Genomic DNA, 18,319 nt, shown 5'->3' on the forward strand with positions numbered 1-18,319 from the left:
ACAGCAAGCTGGGTTCCGCATATATGTGTATACGGAGGGGAAGAAGGCACATGGGAAGCAATGAAGGAATTGCTTGATAACATTAGAGCGCGACACATGCACAGTATAATGATGCTCGAATTTTAAACACAAAGTGGGAACGAGAGGAGGTCTGTGGATAGACAAGGATTGGTTTTGAAAAAGACGGGGCATGCCCTGTGAAGGGTGTGGGATCTGGATTGGGCGTATTCCGTTGGGGATGGAGGAGGGCTGGATCGCCTGGACGGTGGAAGGGGCGGTACGAGCGCGCGCGCTGCGAGGTGTAGTGGCCACGCGGAGGGGCATCCAGAGAGGCTGTCCTCATCCCACAGCTCTCATCGCACTTCGTTAAACCTCTGTGCCGTTCAAGCCGTGCTACATCCACCCAGTCACGGATATCGACGGACAAGCACAGTACGTCTCTGTTTTGGAGCGCCTCACTTTTGCATCTCTGCGTGATTATGACTCTCCGAGTTTGTTTCTCCCTGAGCACCGCACACGAAGTTCTCATGCTGGAGCACGTAATGTGAGAAAGAAATACTTAGCTGTGATTTGTTGCTCCAAACTGCTGTCATATAATCCTCCATCGACGGGTCCGATCTGCCGTGGAGCAAACTGGTCATCTCGACGTTCTGCGCGGGGTCATGGACGCTTCCCAGTCCGCTTGGCAGCCGCTCCTTCTGCTGCTGCTTCTTGGCGAGGCCACTGCGGTGTCACATGGAGTTTATGGTATGGGGGGCCGGATGGGTGTCGAGGAGCTTGATCTCTCGTGAGCTGAAGTTAGTGTTGTTGCGATGTTCGTGCACGGCAGACACAGGTCCTGCTGCGTTCCGTGTAGCCTCCGATGATGATGCAGCGATGGTGGGAAATCCCAGCCTTGAATGAGACTGCTACACCGAGGTTCTATAACAGTTGATGTGTATATGTGTGTCGGTTTTTTATTAGCTCGATCAGCTCAGATCTGGCTGGGTTAGCTCAATCGGCTGAGATCTGGCTTGCTTAGCTCCATCGGCTGAGATCTGGCTTGGTTAGCTCAATCGGCTGAGATCTGGCTTGGTTAGCTCAATCGGCTGAGATCTGGCTTGGTTAGCTCAATCGGCTGAGATCTGGCTTGGTTAGCTCAATCGGGTGAGATCTCGTTGGTTAGCTCAATCGGCTGAGATCTGGCTTAGTTAGCTCGATCTGCTGAAATCTGGCTTGGTTAGCTCAATCGGCTGAGTTCTGGCTGGGTTAGCTCAATCGGCTGAGATCTGGCTGGGTTAGCTCAATTGGCTGAGATCTGGCTTGGTTAGCTCAATCAGCTGAGATCTGGCTTGGTTAGCTCAATCGGCTGAGATCTGGCTTGGTTAGCTCAATCGGCTGAGTTCTGGCTGGGTTAGCTCAATCGGCTGAGATCTGGCTGGGTTAGCTCAATCGGCCGAGATCTGGCTGGGTTAGCTCCATCGGCTGAGATCTGGCTGGGTTAGCTCAATCGGCCGAGATCTGGCTGGGTTAGCTCGACCGGCTGAGATCTGGCTGGGTTAGCTCAATCGGCTGAGATCTGGTTTGGTTAGCTCAATCGGCTGAGATCTGCCTGGGTTAGCTCGATCGGCTGAGATCTGGCTGGGTTAGCTCGACCGGCTGAGATCTGGCTGGGTTAGCTCGATCGGCTGAGATCTGGCTGGGTTAGCTCGATCGGCTGAGATCTGGCTGGGTTAGCTCAATCGGCTGAGTCTGGCTGGGTTAGCTCCATCGGTTGAGTTCTGGCTGGGTTCGCTCAATCGGCTGAGATCTGGCTCGGTTAGCTCAATCGGCTGAGATCTGGCTGGGTTAGCTCAATCGGCTGAGATCTGGCTTGGTTAGCTCGATCGGCTGAGTTCTGGCTGGGTTCGCTCAATCGGCTGAGATCTGGCTGGGTTAGCTCAATCGGCTGAGTTCTGGCTGGGTTAGCTCAATCGGCTGAGATCTGGCTGGGTTAGCTCAATCGGCTGAGTCTGGCTGGGTTAGCTCCATCGGTTAAGACCTGCTGGGTTAGCTCGATTGGCAGAGACCCAGGTGGTTCTGCTCCATCAGCAGAGTCTCCACCAGCTCTGCTCAATTGGCATGCAGAGATCCAACCAGCTCTGCATGATCTGTATGAAGAGACCCGACCGGCTCTGCTAGATTGGCATGCAGAGACCAAACCAGTCTACCCGATTGGCATGCACAGACCAAACCATTCTACCCGATTGGCATGCAGACACTAGGCCGGCTCTGCTTGATCAGCATGCAGAGACCCAGCCGGCTCTGCTCGCCTGGCAGCGACCGAGCTCGGTCGGCAGAGACCCAATCTGCTCTGCTCAGTTAGTAAAGATCCGATCGGCTTTGCTCGGTCAGTTGAGACCCGACCGTCTCGGCTCAGTCGGCAGAGACCCGACTAGCTTTACTCAATCGGTAAAGCGAGCATGCTCAGTAACAAACTCCCCCTGCTAATTGGGTTATAGCAACCAGTGGAAGCATTTATCTTCGTCACCACTTTGTCATTAGAAACATGAGTAAGTTATTTCATCCAGGAAAATGTCTGATAGTTTCATTTAGGATTGAGATTGATTTGATGGGAGTGGGAAGATTATAATTCATCAAAAAAATAACCTAGTGACGGGTTATTGGACTTCCCTTAGATTAAACATTTTGAACTACTCATACAATTATGTACAGAATAGAATAATGCTTTATATATTCCATAATTTCCCTGGATTCGTGTCCATGCGGGACAGTGACTCTAAACGTCTGACTGTATTGAAAGTGGAATTGGTTGTTGAAATTGTTGGTGCGTTTTCATCGTAAACGTGTTGCTTACCTGTTGCTGGGCTCGCACCATGATGTGCCACTTCATGGGAGGGGAGGATGCAGTCATGGAAAATTAATGGGGTGGTGGTTATCAGGGGTGGTGGTTATCAGGGATGGGGTTCAGGGTGGGTTGCGCTTGAGAAGAGGAAAGATGTGCATGCCACGCAGGAGTAGAGTACCTGTATAGTAGAGTAGACGCAAGGTGAAAAGCAAGATTCCTTTTAGAAGGGGTCTGCAGTGGTGGCCTGTGCAGGTCTTTCTGCAATTGAATAACTTTTTCTTTTGCATCATTTAGTTACCGTATCACAAAAAGAAAGAGGTAGAGAGGAAAACTGAGTAATGGAATAATATGGAGACGTAGACAGAAGGTAATCCCATGTTTGATGGAATATCATCCTGTGTGTGACAGCTCCTGCTGGTGCTTACATTGAGGCCACAGGCGGGGCATGCTTCGTGCGGAAGGACGGTGTAACTGAGCGTGCATGCGTCGTGCGCGAAGGGGACGCTCTCCGGCTCAACTGCATCATCTCAGGACACCCACGACCAAAGGCACGTCGGACACACTTGAAACCACCTTAGGTCTTCCGTCGGGCTCACGAGCGACTCCAAAAAGCCATTCTTCTGAATGCAAGTTTGGTTGTATCTTGACTACTCGACCATGGCAAAGTATTCCCATTTCCACAATGAGCCGACGAGGCATGGGCACAAGACATTTATACGTGCGGATGGTGCACGGATAATTTGAGAGAAGGAAACATCACCTGCACTTATTGTTGATATCACAAGACAAGGGGAACACCGATTTTAATGTAGTTGCTGTGTGCAATGAAATTGTTCAATTTTTCATCGTCATGCTTTGTTAGTTTTTAAATTAGATTTATTATCGCTACATTTTTTTGTTAGGTTACGTGGGCTAGATGAACCAGGAGAAGCAGATAAATCATCCTTAACAAGCGATAACATATAATAGTAATCCTGAATCCGGTGCAGACTCTTTCATCGTACGACAAGCATAAGCTCTCAGGTGTAGAAAGAGAAGAACCACCTTGAGAGGCCATTTTTCCCCGCAGAGAAGGGGTTGGCCTTTTTCGGGCGCCGTGGTCCCCTTTTTTGAAGCAATGTTTTTCGGCCGGATGCCCTTCCTGCCGCCAACCCTGTTAGTCGCCTCTTGCGACACACAGGGAATTACCAGTGAACTGGTACTCAATTTGCCGACCTCGGAAGGATGACAAGCTGAGTCAACCCCCCTGGTGTTAATTCAGCGATCGACCGGGATTCGAACCCCGGATCCTAGGATCCCAAGCCGGCGCCCCAACCGCTAAGCCAACACCAGACCAACGCCCAGGTGTGACTTGTGATAAAAGGTACCTCACTAATATTCCTTGCCAAATTCCTGGTGAAACGTCATGGTTTTTCTTTTTCGTTTTATATTTGCGTGTTCCGCATCTTTGTCACTTTGTTCTTCCAGTCCCAGAGAAAAAGATCTGGGTGAAGCAAATCCTCAAAGTGAACAAATCATCCATGTTGAGCTCTCTCTTCCCGAAGGAAGTTTCAGTGCTTCCGAAGCAGCCCGGTGCCAAGGATTACCCTGGGTGGTTTGCTTTTGCCTTCCCAGTGATAGGCCCGGAATTTAGGACTTGTTCATGGTGCCGGTGGCTACTCGCCCACTCTTAGTGAACGACTCCCTACGATTTTTAACGTCCACCGACTAATGCAGATGGGCTAATGCCACCCGGCTTAACGTCCCATCCGAGGGACGGCACACTTTGTGATATGACTCCCTGCCTGCGAAACGCCTCATCCGACAGCTTGTCGTCTGGCTGGAAGTCGAACTCAAACTAAGCAACTACCTCTGGACATTCCTGTTGATGTAGTGGCCATTTTTACCTCCGCCACCAAAGGTGGATGTAGGTTATGTTTTCACCCCTGTCTGTTTGCTTGTTTGTTTGTTTGTGAACAAAATATCTCAAAAAGTTGTGGACGGATTCGGACAAAATTTGGCAGAGATGTAGCGTATGTCACAAGGACGGAATGATTAGATTTTGGTGAAGATCCGGATTCGGATCCGGCTACTAGAATTTTTTAAAGTGATTCTTCACCATTGGGAGATAGGACCAAAAACGATACATAGCGGGATATCTCAAAAAGTTATGGATGGATTTGCACGAAATTTGGTGCACAGGTTGTGCGTTTAACAAGGAAGAATCGATTCGATTTTGGTGAAGATCTGAATATGCTTTCGGATATGATAATTATTTAATTTATAAGGTGAATCTTCACCATTGGGAGATTGGGCCAAAAACTATACATTGCCGGATATCTCAAAAAGTTATAGATCGATTTGCACGAAATTTGGTGCACAGGTTGTGCGTTTAACAAGGAAGAATCGATTCGATTTTGGTGAAGATCTGAATATGCTTTCGGATATGAGAATTATTTAATTTATAAGGTGAATCTTCACCATTGGAAGATTGGGCCAAAAACTATACATTGCGGGATATCTCAAAAAGTTATGGATCAATTTGCACGACATTTGGTGCACGGGTTGTGCGTTTAACAAGGAAGAATCGATTCGATTTTGGTGAAGATCTGAATATGCTTTCGGATATGAGAATTATTTAATTTATAAGGTGAATCTTCACCATTGGGAGATTGGGCCAAAAACTATACATTGCCGGATATCTCAAAAAGTTATAGATCGATTTGCACGAAATTTGGTGCACAGGTTGTGCGTTTAACAAGGAAGACTCTATTCGGTTTTGGTGAAGATCTGAACATGGATTCCGATATGCGAATTATTTAATTTTTAACGAAATGTTGATTCTTCACCATTGAGTGATATGGCCAACTCCATGCTCTCTACTGAGTTCCGTTCTAGTTCTGTATGCTCTACTACTCTTATGCTGCTGTTACGTTTGGTGCTTTTATCAACCTTCAATGAGATTAAGTTTATTCTAATGATGATCCTCTTTTATCACACTTAATTGAACTCTTTGCTTTGTCCCATTTAAACAAAGGCTCTTCATTCCTGCTAACTTGTTTTGAAGACTTTTTAAATGAAGGTATGTATGAAGGCTAACACATATTTCCATCTTTATGGTCGAATCGAGGTAAGCTCAAGGTTACGTCCGATCAAATCTACCGATGTGTTTTGTCTTATTAATATACAAGGTCTAAGCTTTGTAATGGAGCTGCCACTCAGACATGTCTAACACACATGGACATACTGACGACTGACGAGACAAGCACAGCCACTGAGCTTGGAGGAAGCACTGTCACTTCCGGGATACTCTGCAGGGGCATTTCCTTAGGAGGGAATTTTTAAATTGTTTACCTTTTAACTGCTAAATGCGAAGCGATTAGGCAGCACAAACTATTTCTGGTATGACGCGGCCGGGGTTTGAACCTCCCAGACTCAGAGCAGACGCTCTAACCACGACACCAAGTCTGCTTGAATGTTTCTCAGTCTCAGTGAGTGGCAAGACCCCTTCAGCCATTTTATTCAACAGGTAAATCAGCTCACTGAGATTCACAAACATTTTATAGTTAACGACGAAGTTAACTTTCAACGCTTGACAAACATTCTATGGTTAATGACTAAGTTACCATTCAAAGGTTGACAAACGTCAGACTAAGCTTTGAGGAGTGCTGAAGGAGACGTAGCTTTATACATAGAAAGGAGGTGATTATGAGGGGACATGACAGGTATTTAAGATAATGAAGGATATCGACAAAACAAGCATTCTCAGTATTGCGCTGCAATACATCTCCCCTACCGACAGTCTGTCGTCCGGGAAACTGTTGGGGAAATTACCAAAGTTCAAAGTGCCATAACTTCGTCAAAAATGATCGAAACGTCGTGAAGTTCGAACTTGATCTGTAACTTATCATGAGGAAACCAAGTACCAAGTTTGAAATCATTAGCTTTAAGAGTTTAGAATAAAAGTCCGGAAAACTGTTCTTTGCGTGACGGACGGACGGACAGACGGACAGACTGACAGACGGAGGGACGGAGTGCAAAACTATAGTCCCCTGCGGTGTACACCGGTAGGGGACTAATAAGTGCAGAACAGCTTTTCAACACAATATACAGTGATAGGACCAGGGCCTACAGCCTGAGGGTAAAGAAGAGGAGGGTTGTGTTGTGACCGTAATAAGACAAAAAGGGTCTTTCACTGAGAGAGTGATTAATGCACCCAATGGTCTCCCTAGAAATGTAGTGGCAGCAGAAACTGTGGGTAAGTTTTAATTGTAATTACATAGGTACCTGCAGGGCCCGCCGGTTTCTAGAAGCCTGGATAAGCATCATCTTCTGGATAAACCACCTATCCGGTGGATAACATTTATCCACGGGATAGATTATGTTGCTCAACGCCTGGATAACCTAATCTGCTGCATAGATTCGTGATTTTTCTGGATAACTCTATCTGCTGAATAGATTAGTGGTTTTTCTGGATAACTCTATCTGCTGAATAGATTAGTGGTTTTTCTGGATAACTCTATCTGCTGAATAGATTAGTGGTTTTTCTGGATAACTCTATCTGCTGAATAGATTAGTGGTTTTTCTGGATAACTCTATCTGCTGGATAGATTAGTGATTTTTCTGGATAACTCTATCTGCTGCATAGATTCGTGATTTTTCTGGATAACTCTATCTGCTGAATAGATTAGTGGTTTTTCTGGATAACTCTATCTGCTGGATAGATTAGTGGTTTTTCTGGATAACTATCTGCTGGATAGATTAGTGATTTTTCTGGATAACTCTCTGCTGGATAGATTAGTGATTTTTCTGGATAACTCTATCTGCTGGATAGATTCGTGATTTTTCTGGATAACTCTATCTGCTGCATAGATTCGTGATTTTTCTGGATAACTCTATCTGCTGAATAGATTAGTGGTTTTTCTGGATAACTCTATCTGCTGAATAGATTAGTGGTTTTTCTGGATAACTCTATCTGCTGAATAGATTAGTGGTTTTTCTGGATAACTCTATCTGCTGAATAGATTAGTGGTTTTTCTGGATAACTCTATCTGCTGAATAGATTAGTGGTTTTTCTGGATAACTCTATCTGCTGAATAGATTCGTGATTTTTCTGGATAACTCTATCTGCTGGATAGATGAGTGATTTTTCTGGATAACTCTATCTGCTGAATAGATTAGTGGTTTTTCTGGATAACTCTATCTGCTGAATAGATTAGTGGTTTTTCTGGATAACTCTATCTGCTGAATAGATTAGTGGTTTTTCTGGATAACTCTATCTGCTGGATAGATTCGTGATTTTTCTGGATAACTCTATCTGCTGGATAGATTCGTGAATTTTCTGGACAACTATATCTCCTGGATAGATTAGTGATTTTTCTGGATAACTCTATCTGCTGGATAGATTAGTGATTTTTCTGGATAACTCTATCTGCTGGATAGATTAGTGATTTTTCTGGATAACTATCTGCTGGATCGATTAGTGATTTTTCTGGATAACTCTATCTGCTGGATAGATTAGTGATTTTTCTGGATAACTATCTGCTGGATCGATTAGTGATTTTTCTGGATAACTCTATCTGCTGGATAGATTAGTGATTTTTCTGGATAACTCTATCTGCTGCATAGATTAGTGATTTTCTGGATAACTCTATCTGCTGAATAGATTAGTGGTTTTTCTGGATAACTCTATCTGCTGGATAGATTCGTGATTTTTCTGGATAACTCTATCTGCTGAATAGATTAGTGGTTTTTCTGGATAACTCTATCTGCTGGATAGATTAGTGATTTTTCTGGATTACTCTATCTGCTGAATAGATTAGTGGTTTTTCTGGATAACTCTATCTGCTGGATAGATTCGTGATTTTTCTGGATAACTCTATCTGCTGGATAGATTCGTGAATTTTCTGGACAACTGTATCTCCTGGATAGATTAGTGATTTTTCTGGATAACTCTATCTGCTGGATAGATTAGTGATTTTTCTGGATAACTCTATCTGCTGGATAGATTAGTGATTTTTCTGGATAACTATCTGCTGGATCGATTAGTGATTTTTCTGGATAACTCTATCTGCTGGATAGATTCGTGATTTTTCTGGATAACTATCTGCTGGATCGATTAGTGATTTTTCTGGATAACTCTATCTGCTGGATAGATTAGTGATTTTTCTGGATAACTCTATCTGCTGCATAGATTAGTGATTTTCTGGATAACTCTATCTGCTGAATAGATTAGTGGTTTTTCTGGATAACTCTATCTGCTGGATAGATTCGTGATTTTTCTGGATAACTCTATCTGCTGAATAGATTAGTGGTTTTTCTGGATAACTCTACCTGCTGGATAGATTAGTGATTTTTCTGGATAACTCTATCTGCTGGATAGATTAGTGATTTTTCTGGATTACTCTATCTGCTGGATAGATAAGTGATTTTTCTGGATAACTCTATCTGCTGGATAGATTAGTGATTTTTCTGGATAACTCTACCTGCTGGATAGATTAGTGATTTTTCTGGATAACTCTATCTGCTGGATAGATTAGTGATTTTTCTGGATTACTCTATCTGCTGGATAGGTTAGTGATTTTTCTGGATAACTTTATCCTATGGATAGGTTCCGTTGCTCAAAGAATGGATAACTTTATCCACTGCATAAATTGTAGATTTCCTCTGGCCCGGATAACGCCTTATCCGTCGTTAGTGACGTGTGTACGTAGGTTTGTCCAATTCAAAATGGCAGATGATCCAGCTTTGGTCGACATCTGCTGGACGATCATTGAAAGGAAATTCCGCAAACGTGTTGATCCAAAGTGGCATGTATGGACATGCAAATGTTTCCATCTGATGTGTCATGTATGGACGTGCAAACGTGTTGATTTAATGTGTCATGTATGGACGTGCAAATGTGTTGATCTAATGTGTCATGTATGGATGTGCAAACGTGTTTATCTCAGTGTCATGTATGGACGTGCAAACGTGTTGATCTAATGTGTCATGCATGGACGTGCAAACGTGGTGATCCAATGTGTCATGTATGGATATGCAAACATGTTTATCTTATGTCATGTACAGACGTGCAAAAGTGTTGACCTAATGTGTCATGTATGTACTTGCAAATGTGTTGATCCATTGTTTCATGTATTGGCATGTAAACGTCTTGATCCAATGTGTCATGTACAGACGATCAAACGTTCCCTCTGTTCAAATGGTTTATTTCCACTTCCTGCATCAACTTTGTGTGTGTGTGTGTGTGTGTGTGTGTGTGTCTGTGTGTGTGTGTGTGTGTGTGTGTGTGTGTGTGTGTGTGTGTGTGTGTGTGTGTGTGTGTGTGTGTGTGTGTGTGTATGTGTGTGTACATGTGTGTGGTCTCGCATTTTTGCAACATTACAGGTACAGTGGTGGCCTCGATGTGAAGACCCTGTATTGGTAATCCAGAGGTTGTGAGTTCAAATTCGACTGAAAACAGCATAATTCAGTTCAAAAACAGCACAAATTCGACTGAATTAATGATTTTGATTGTAAACGTCTTGAAACGTTGCAAGTCAGGAGATTGACTTTGTCACTCACAGATCCTTTCTATAAACCTCAAATGGCTTCAGCTCCTCGACCTTCAGATTCAGAACCAATCGACCTGCCTCACCACTTTATGGTTGACTTAATGCTCTCAGATACCCACTAAAATGCTCCTGATGAAAACAGGCAACACTGCTGAATTTCTCAAATGATTGATATTTGGAGGTACTTCCATTTTGTCCCCAATTAAATTTTTTTCGGTCGCTAGTTTCTAGTTTTAGGCCAAAATCTGTTTTACATCTGTTTTCCAGCTATTGTCGATATATATAGTCACGTGAAAAAGTAAGTACACCCCATATAAATTTTTGACTTTTCCAAAATATTTCAACATACAGCTATTTGATCTTCATTTCAACAATATTGATAGATAAAGGTGAAATAATATAACAAATACCATGAAACATTTACATTTTGTAGTCCATTGTATAATTTAAATAAACATAAATGCAAATTTCGCATGTGGAAAAAATAAGTACACCCCTACATTTATCACTTCTTCAAATACCTAAAATTAGAATCAGGTGCACCAGCTCAGGTGCAAATGATTAGAACATCGTTCGAGAGGATCTTGGAGGAACCTGTCTTATTTAAACCTCAGACATTTAGTTTGGTTTGCTCTTTGTTGTTGAAATGTGCAGCGTCACCATGCCTAGATAAAAAGAGCTCTCTGAGGCCTTCAGAAAGAAGGTTATATATGCCTACGAGTCTGGGAAGGGATTTAAAAAGATCTCCAAACAATTTGAAATCAATCATTCGACTGTCTGGAAGATCATCTACAAGTGGAGAAGATTCCAAACAACTGCCAACTTGTTCAGGCCAGGCCGACCCAGCAAGTTCAGCCTTAGAATAGACCACAAGATGCTGAAAGAAGTCTCTAAGAACCCCAGAATGTCATCACGGGACCTCCAGGTAGCTCTTGCCACTGTTGATGTCAAAGTGCACGAGTCTACCATTAGAAAGAGGCTGCACAAATTTGATCTACATGGGAGGTGTGCCAGGAGGAAACCTTTGCTGTCTAGAAAGAACATCAAGGCAAGACTAAAGTTTGCCAATGAACACCTAGGCGTCGACCAGCACTTCAGGAACAATGTGCTCTGGACAGATGAGTCAAAGGTAGAGCTATTTGGCCACAGTACCAGAAGACATTTTTGGCGAAAACCAAAGACAGCATTTGACCACAAGAACCTGATACCAACTGTAAAGCATGGTGGTGGAAATATTATGGTTTGGGGCAGCTTTGCTGCATCAGGGCCTGGGCAGCTCACCATCATAGAATCCACTATGAATTCTTCATTGTACCAGAGGGTGCTTGAGGATAATGTGAGGCCATCTGTCGGAAAGTTGAAGCTCAACCGAAGGTGGACCTTGCAACATGACAATGACCCTAAACATACCAGTAAATCCACAAAGGAATGGCTGAAAAGAAAGAAATGGAGGGTTCTGGAATGGCCAAGTCAAACCCGGATCTAAATCCCATCGAGACGTTGGGGGGGGATTTGAAACGAGCTGTGCATGCAAGAAACCCCTCAAACATCGCACAGCTGAAAGAATTCTGCATGGAGGAGTGGGCAAAAATTTCTCCCAGTCGATGTCAGAGACTGGTAGACAGTTATAAGAAACGCCTACTTGAGGTTGTTTCTGTCAAAGAGGGCAATACCACCTATTAGAGCCAAGGGTGTACTTACTTTTTCCACATGTGAAATTTGCATTTATGTTTATTTAAATTATACAATAGACTACAAAATGTAAATGTTTCATGATATTTGTTGTATTATATCACCTTTATCTATCAATATTGTTGAAGTGAAGATCAAATAGCTGTATGTTGAAATATGTTGAAAAAGTCAAAACTTTACATGGGGTGTACTTACTTTTTCACGTGACTGTATATATATATATTTATATATATATATGTATATATATTACAAGGTAAACAGTTAAAAGCAGTTAAAAGGTAAACAATTAAAAAACCTTCAGCTGTTAAAAGGACAATCCCCATAGGTTGGCATCCATGGGGAGGAGGAAATCCCTCCTGAGGAAATGCCCCTGCTCAATATCCCGGAAGTGACAGTGCTTCCTCCAAGCTCAGTGGCTGTGCTTGTCTCGTCAGTCGTCAGTATGTCCATGTGTGTTAGACATGTCTGAGTGGCAGCTCCATTACAAAGCTTAGACCTTGTATGTTAATAAGAAAAAACACAGCGGTAGCTTTGAGCGAGCAAAGTTTTTACATCTATATCTATAACTGTAACAAACCGTCCTTGTATGTAGGTACATAATAAATAGAAGCTTTTTGTTTACAGACAAGCATCACCGACCTGGTTTTTCAGATGTATATTTTTTATTATTATTTTACATACGCATTTACTGATTTTTACGTAATTTTTCATTTGCGGACGCTTTCCGACGGTTCTGTGATTTTTCCTGGTGTACGGGCTTCGATTTCCGTCGGCACGCCAAATGGCAGCTCTCTACGACACGCGGAAGGTACCGAACATCAATATAATCAGTCAGTGGTTAGAAAGAGCTTTATATATGTATGATATATATTTTTAACTGATTGACTGATTTAGGTGAGAATATCAAAAGGTATGTTGTGCATTAAATGATGCTTGATGAAAATTGTCGCCATTTCATGCGGTCTCCCATATTTTTTTAACCATCTTCCCTTTTTTAATGTCATTCGCATTGCAACAACAACTCAAAACATCTGAGCATGCCTTCCCACCATTGGCTGTCTTTAAAAGGGCAAGGCAGTTATCTCAAAGAGCACCTGTGACAGCAATCAATCGATCAAAGCTAACGAGTCAAATTAGGCCTTAATGACCTCCGTTGTCTTACAGTGTTCAGTCATTAACAGTTTGACATGATGGTGCAAAGGTAGCATACTTACCTTTGAGCTGTCACTTTGGTTTGGATTATTCGCCAGAATCGAATCCGTAAGATCGCAGGTGGAGTGTGTTGCATGAAACGGGTTTGGTGTCCCCTTGGATCCATATGCGAGCATTGTATGATAGACGTTAAAGATCCCAGGGTGGCTTTTGACAAAGAAGACGAGCTATTGCCGACGCCCTGAACAAATTCCGAAATTATTGTCCTAACCTACAGGGAGCAGTGCATCACCGGCAGATCGGGAGCCACGCTCCCAACAATGGTGCAAACCAGCAGCCATGTGCTGCACACGAATGAATGAGTCATGAATAATTTTGAATGGGAATAACAATGATGGGCAGTCACAAGTCGACGGGAATTTCAAATGATGCCAGTGAAAAGATAGGGGCCCACTCTTCGTGCGGTCAAGATGCCTCCCATTTGGCTGCACATAGAGGTGTGTGTTTGTGTTAGTTAGGTAATTATAGTATTTGTCCTTACAGGTAATATTGTATACCCTTCTGGCATCCATTATGCTTTTCATAGACTGGAGGTGGTGCTGTCTGTATCCCTTGTTAGCCTATCTTCGTCCAACTTTAAGGTCGTTGTAGAATGTTCCAGAACAAAATGTATCAATGCTAAACTAGGTTGGCCCGACAAAAGCACAATCAGAGGGAGATGATTACTCCATCAAATTATCTATCTATAATTCCAGTAATCTCTGTGTGTGTGTGTGTCTGTCTGTGTGTTTGTCTGTGACCGCTGTTTCTCGACAACCACGGGTCCGATATACTTGAAACTTGCCAGGTATATTGCTGGGGACCCGAGGATGTGCCTTTTCAAGGTTTCATATTAATCGGACAATTACTTACCGAGATATGTCCAAAAAACGCTTCAACCAATCAGAGAGCAGCGAGCTATCACGTGTGCCGAACGTGGCGATCAGACTCTGCCTCGGACGGCACATTTGACAGCGTATTCATTTATTTCACGTTGGAAAACTATGTTGCCGTTAAACTATGTTTTAAAACGAATTCAAACTGCGATTAAATTAAAACGATTCATCCTAACTGCGATTTGCGAACTTCCGGACAGTGACGACTGTCCGGCAGCACGCTTTCCGGCATCCAATCACAGAACGCTTTGTTGCGTAGGCGTGGCCGATGTGAGACGAGCGGAGCTGAGCGCGTTACGAGCTGACCGCCATTACGGTACGTAATTCGATTTCTTATGCGCATTATTTCTCCCAATTCATTCATCTCCCAATTTCTCCCAATTCAATTCGTATCACTAATAAAAACGAATTTGCGATTCATTCGCTTTCCTGCGCGTTTGTGCACGCGATGGCGATTGCTTTACCAAACTCCGGAAGCCGTTCGCTTTGGACCAAACCATTGCATGAGGGGGGGGTTCTGTGGTCGTTGCGAATGGACCAAACCATTCATGTAAATAGAGGGGGGGGATTGTCACTGTACTCGCAAGCCGTTCGCCGTTCGCTTTGGCGTTGCGAATGAACCAAACCATTTCATGTAAATAGAGGGGGGGGGGATATAATTTTAGATAGATATATAGTACGGGCATATATATAGTACGGGCATGCCCTAGTATTCAAAATATGAGCTGCGAATGTATAATTTCCTCAACCTTAAAAAGCCAAAACAACTCCTCTGGCATCTATGATCGATGCCAGCAAATGTTCTGTGTGTATGTCATGAGAGTGTACCAAAGTTAGTTCTCTGTTCTTTATGAATATGACTTGCATACTATTGTTCACTACTTAACCCTAACTCTAATCCTAAACCTAATCCTGACCCTAAGCATAATCCCTCCCCTAACCGTAAGTCTAACCCTAACCGTGACCCTAACAACCCTAACCCTGACCCTGATCCTAACAACCCTGACCAATAACCATAACCCTAACCCGAACCATAACAACTCTAACCCTAACGGCCGTAACCCTAACGGCCGTAACCCTAATGACCGTAACCCGAACGACCGTAACCCTAACAACCCTAACCCTAACAACCCTAACCCTAACAAGCCTAACCGTAACAACCGTAACTCTAACTGTAATCCAAACCCTAACCTTAACCCTAAACATAACCCTAACCGTAACCCAAAACGTAACCCTAACCCTAAACGTAATCCAAACCCTAACCCTAACCCTAAACGTAACCCTAAATGTAACCCTAAACATAACCCTAACCGTAACCGTAACCCTAACTGTAACCCTAACTGAAACCCTAACTGAAACCCTAACCGTAACCTTAACCCTAACCGTAACCCTAACTTAATTCCATTATATGTTTTCTGCAGGTGCGTTGGACAAAAACTGCAGGAAGCTCCAGCATTCCAGAAGTGTCTGTGCACAAGGAAATGCTGTATATCTCACCTATGCTGCGTACGCATGGCGGCCGCTATTACTGCCGGGCCTACAACGCCATCGGCGTACCAGCCATTCGCTCAATCCGTGTGGATGTTTACTGTAAGAAGCCTCGGCAGTGTATTTATTTTTACCCAATTTGCACCTCACCCATCCCTTTTACAACTTCACACTTGTAATCCTTCAGATATCCGACTGTAATGTTAACGTCCATTTTGCCAAAATTGCACACGTGCCTTCCACTTTTATGAATTGAAGATGCGTAATATACGATATTAACCGTTGTTGAATTAAAAAACTTGTATCGGAACACGATGAATGTTATTATAATGATTGAAATCATTTCCTCGTTTTATTTTGCAAAATGTTAACCATTTGCTTATTGTAAAAACTTTGCTCAAATTGGGAAAAATGTAGTCTTTTTGAAAGCTCTTCATTTTGCTAGACAGGCAGGATCGCTAAGAGGTATTACACAAGGTGTGGTCACACGGATGGTTAGTCCGGAGTAAATTTGGATGTTTGAGAGCTGAGTTCCGTGTGAACACAACTTCGGAAGAGTAATTCTCTATGGGACCATGTACGAGTGGTACGGAGTGAGTCTGCATGAGTAAGGGGAGCGATCATTTGGAAACACGCGCTCTCTGAGGTCATGATACACCACCTGAAGCAGCTACCCATATAAACTATTGTGGCAAGATAAATCACGTGATCTACCTCTATGCATTCTCCTGATGCCATCGAGTTTGCTAACTGCCTCCTGGCCCATATTGAAGATTTCATGTGAATGCCGAAACATAATTACGGACAAAATTCTTGCTAGTGAGCATGGATGTATTTCTACTGATTACCTGTATGAACACGGCTATACTCTCCTTTTGATTTCTTAAGTCCTGACAGATTAGGATCCGACTATAATTTGACAATTGGATGCTTTTCTGTCAAGGAGTGAGTGCTATTGTTAGGGATTTACCTCCCAGCACACCCCCAGGGATGATCATTTGAGCAAACTCAGACAGTTACAGGAGAATTTATTAAAGGAGAGGATACATGTACATGGGAAAGCTGCCGTACAAACAAGTAACGGGCCAGCTTCTCAAATTAGGATACAGCAGGCCAGGGTTTATATACTGTACAGAAAATAATGAAAGGAGACTTTAAAGACAAAAGGAAAAGCATAACAATTGAGGCTGTTTTGCAAGGGAAAAGCTATCTGCTCGTCCACTCAGCTTTGCCAAAGGTCGGAGCCTTGCATAACTTCAACAACAGGCTATGTTATTACAGGCTAGGGGTCGGTGCTGCCCGGCTCTGTTCAGTTCCCAGAATGCTCAAGGGCTGCCTGGTAACAAAACCAAATGTATGAAATCCCCGACACTATCATAAAGTACACTCCTTTGATGGGGATGTTTGGGCCTCATGTGCTAGCCCATTCTTCCCCACAAATTTAATGAATTGCAAAAGAGATGATGTGGAGGTAGCTTCATAGGAATGTTTAAGATCAGATCATACCTGTCTGCTAGCCCATTAGCTTGTGAATGTTGAAGATTAGATCATACCTGTCTGCTAGCCCATTAGCTTGTGAATGTTGAAAATCTGATCATACCTGTCCACCAGCCCATTCGCTTGTGAATGTTGAAGATCTGATCATACCTGTCCACTAGCCCATTCGCTTGTGAATGTTGAAGATCAGATCATACCTGTCCGGTGGTATATTTGCTTGTGAATGTTGAAGATCTGATCATACCTGTCCGGTGGCCTATTTGCTTGTGAATGTTGAAGATCAGATCATACCTGTCGGCGAGCCCATTCGCTTGTGAATGTTGAAGATCAGATCATACCTGTCCGCTATCCCATGCACTTGTGAATGTTGAAGATCTGATCATACCTGTTTGCAAAACTTCCGCGAATTGACAGAATTCCTTTTTTAGTCTCAAAATTATTTTATTAAACAATTGAATGTATATGAGGGTTTTTTGTCTTCTTCCCTGCAAATTTAATGAATTGCAAAAGAGATTATGTGGAGGTAGCTTCATAGGAATGGTTAATATAAAAACGTTAATTACTTTTTAACCCCCTAATTTTAGTACATACATGTCAAATCCTTGATATTTTATGCTCTATTTTTTTATTTAATTATTTCCTGATTAAATATTTCCGGTGCAACTCCGACAGAATTGTCTGCTCAGTGAATCTGGAATAAAAATCGACCATTATGTTCTGTTATCCTGGTTGTGACACAATTGTGTCCCATAAATTTTGCTGCTGGGAAGCCTGAATGACAAACTACCCAGTGTAAAGTGAACTTTCTCTGCTCTTGCACCAGATCAGATCAGATCAGTCTAATTTTTTCAATTGTGTCATTTCAAAGCTCATCACATTTTGATCAAATAATCTAGCAGCTCATCTGATTTGTTGTTGTTTTTACAAGAATATCTATCTATCTGTATGTGCAAGCTGTTTAGCTGATCCATGTTTGGTTGTGGCGACTATTTCCAATTATATGTAAACGTTAAATGTACAAAACGTGATATCAGCGATGAAACCTTTAAAACAAGAAGGCAAAAAATTGGGTCTTTTAATGTCTGGAATTTCTATAACTAGGGCATGCCCGTACTATATATATATCTAAAATTATATCCCCCCCCCTATTTACATGAAATGGTTTGGTCCAAAGCGAACGGCTTGCGAGTGGTGAC

General features: G+C 42.8%; 1 protein-coding gene across 1 annotated transcript in view; it reads left to right on the forward strand.

The window, feature by feature from the left end:
- The first annotated feature begins 343 nt into the window (after positions 1–343).
- LOC137426529 (MAM domain-containing glycosylphosphatidylinositol anchor protein 2-like) overlaps positions 344–18,319 on the forward strand; it is a 491,190-nt gene continuing 473,214 nt past the window's right edge. Inside the window, exons 1-3 of the mRNA XM_068115127.2 lie at positions 344–747; positions 3,236–3,375; positions 15,560–15,728. Coding sequence (XP_067971228.2) covers positions 663–747; positions 3,236–3,375; positions 15,560–15,728 — 394 coding nt within the window. The 5' untranslated portion in view covers positions 344–662. The remainder of the gene's footprint in view (positions 748–3,235; positions 3,376–15,559; positions 15,729–18,319) is intronic.

The sequence above is a fragment of the Myxine glutinosa genome, chromosome 5 (genome assembly GCF_964187855.1).
Source record: "Myxine glutinosa chromosome 5, kmMyxGlut1.1, whole genome shotgun sequence".
Lineage (NCBI taxonomy): Eukaryota > Metazoa > Chordata > Myxini > Myxiniformes > Myxinidae > Myxine > Myxine glutinosa.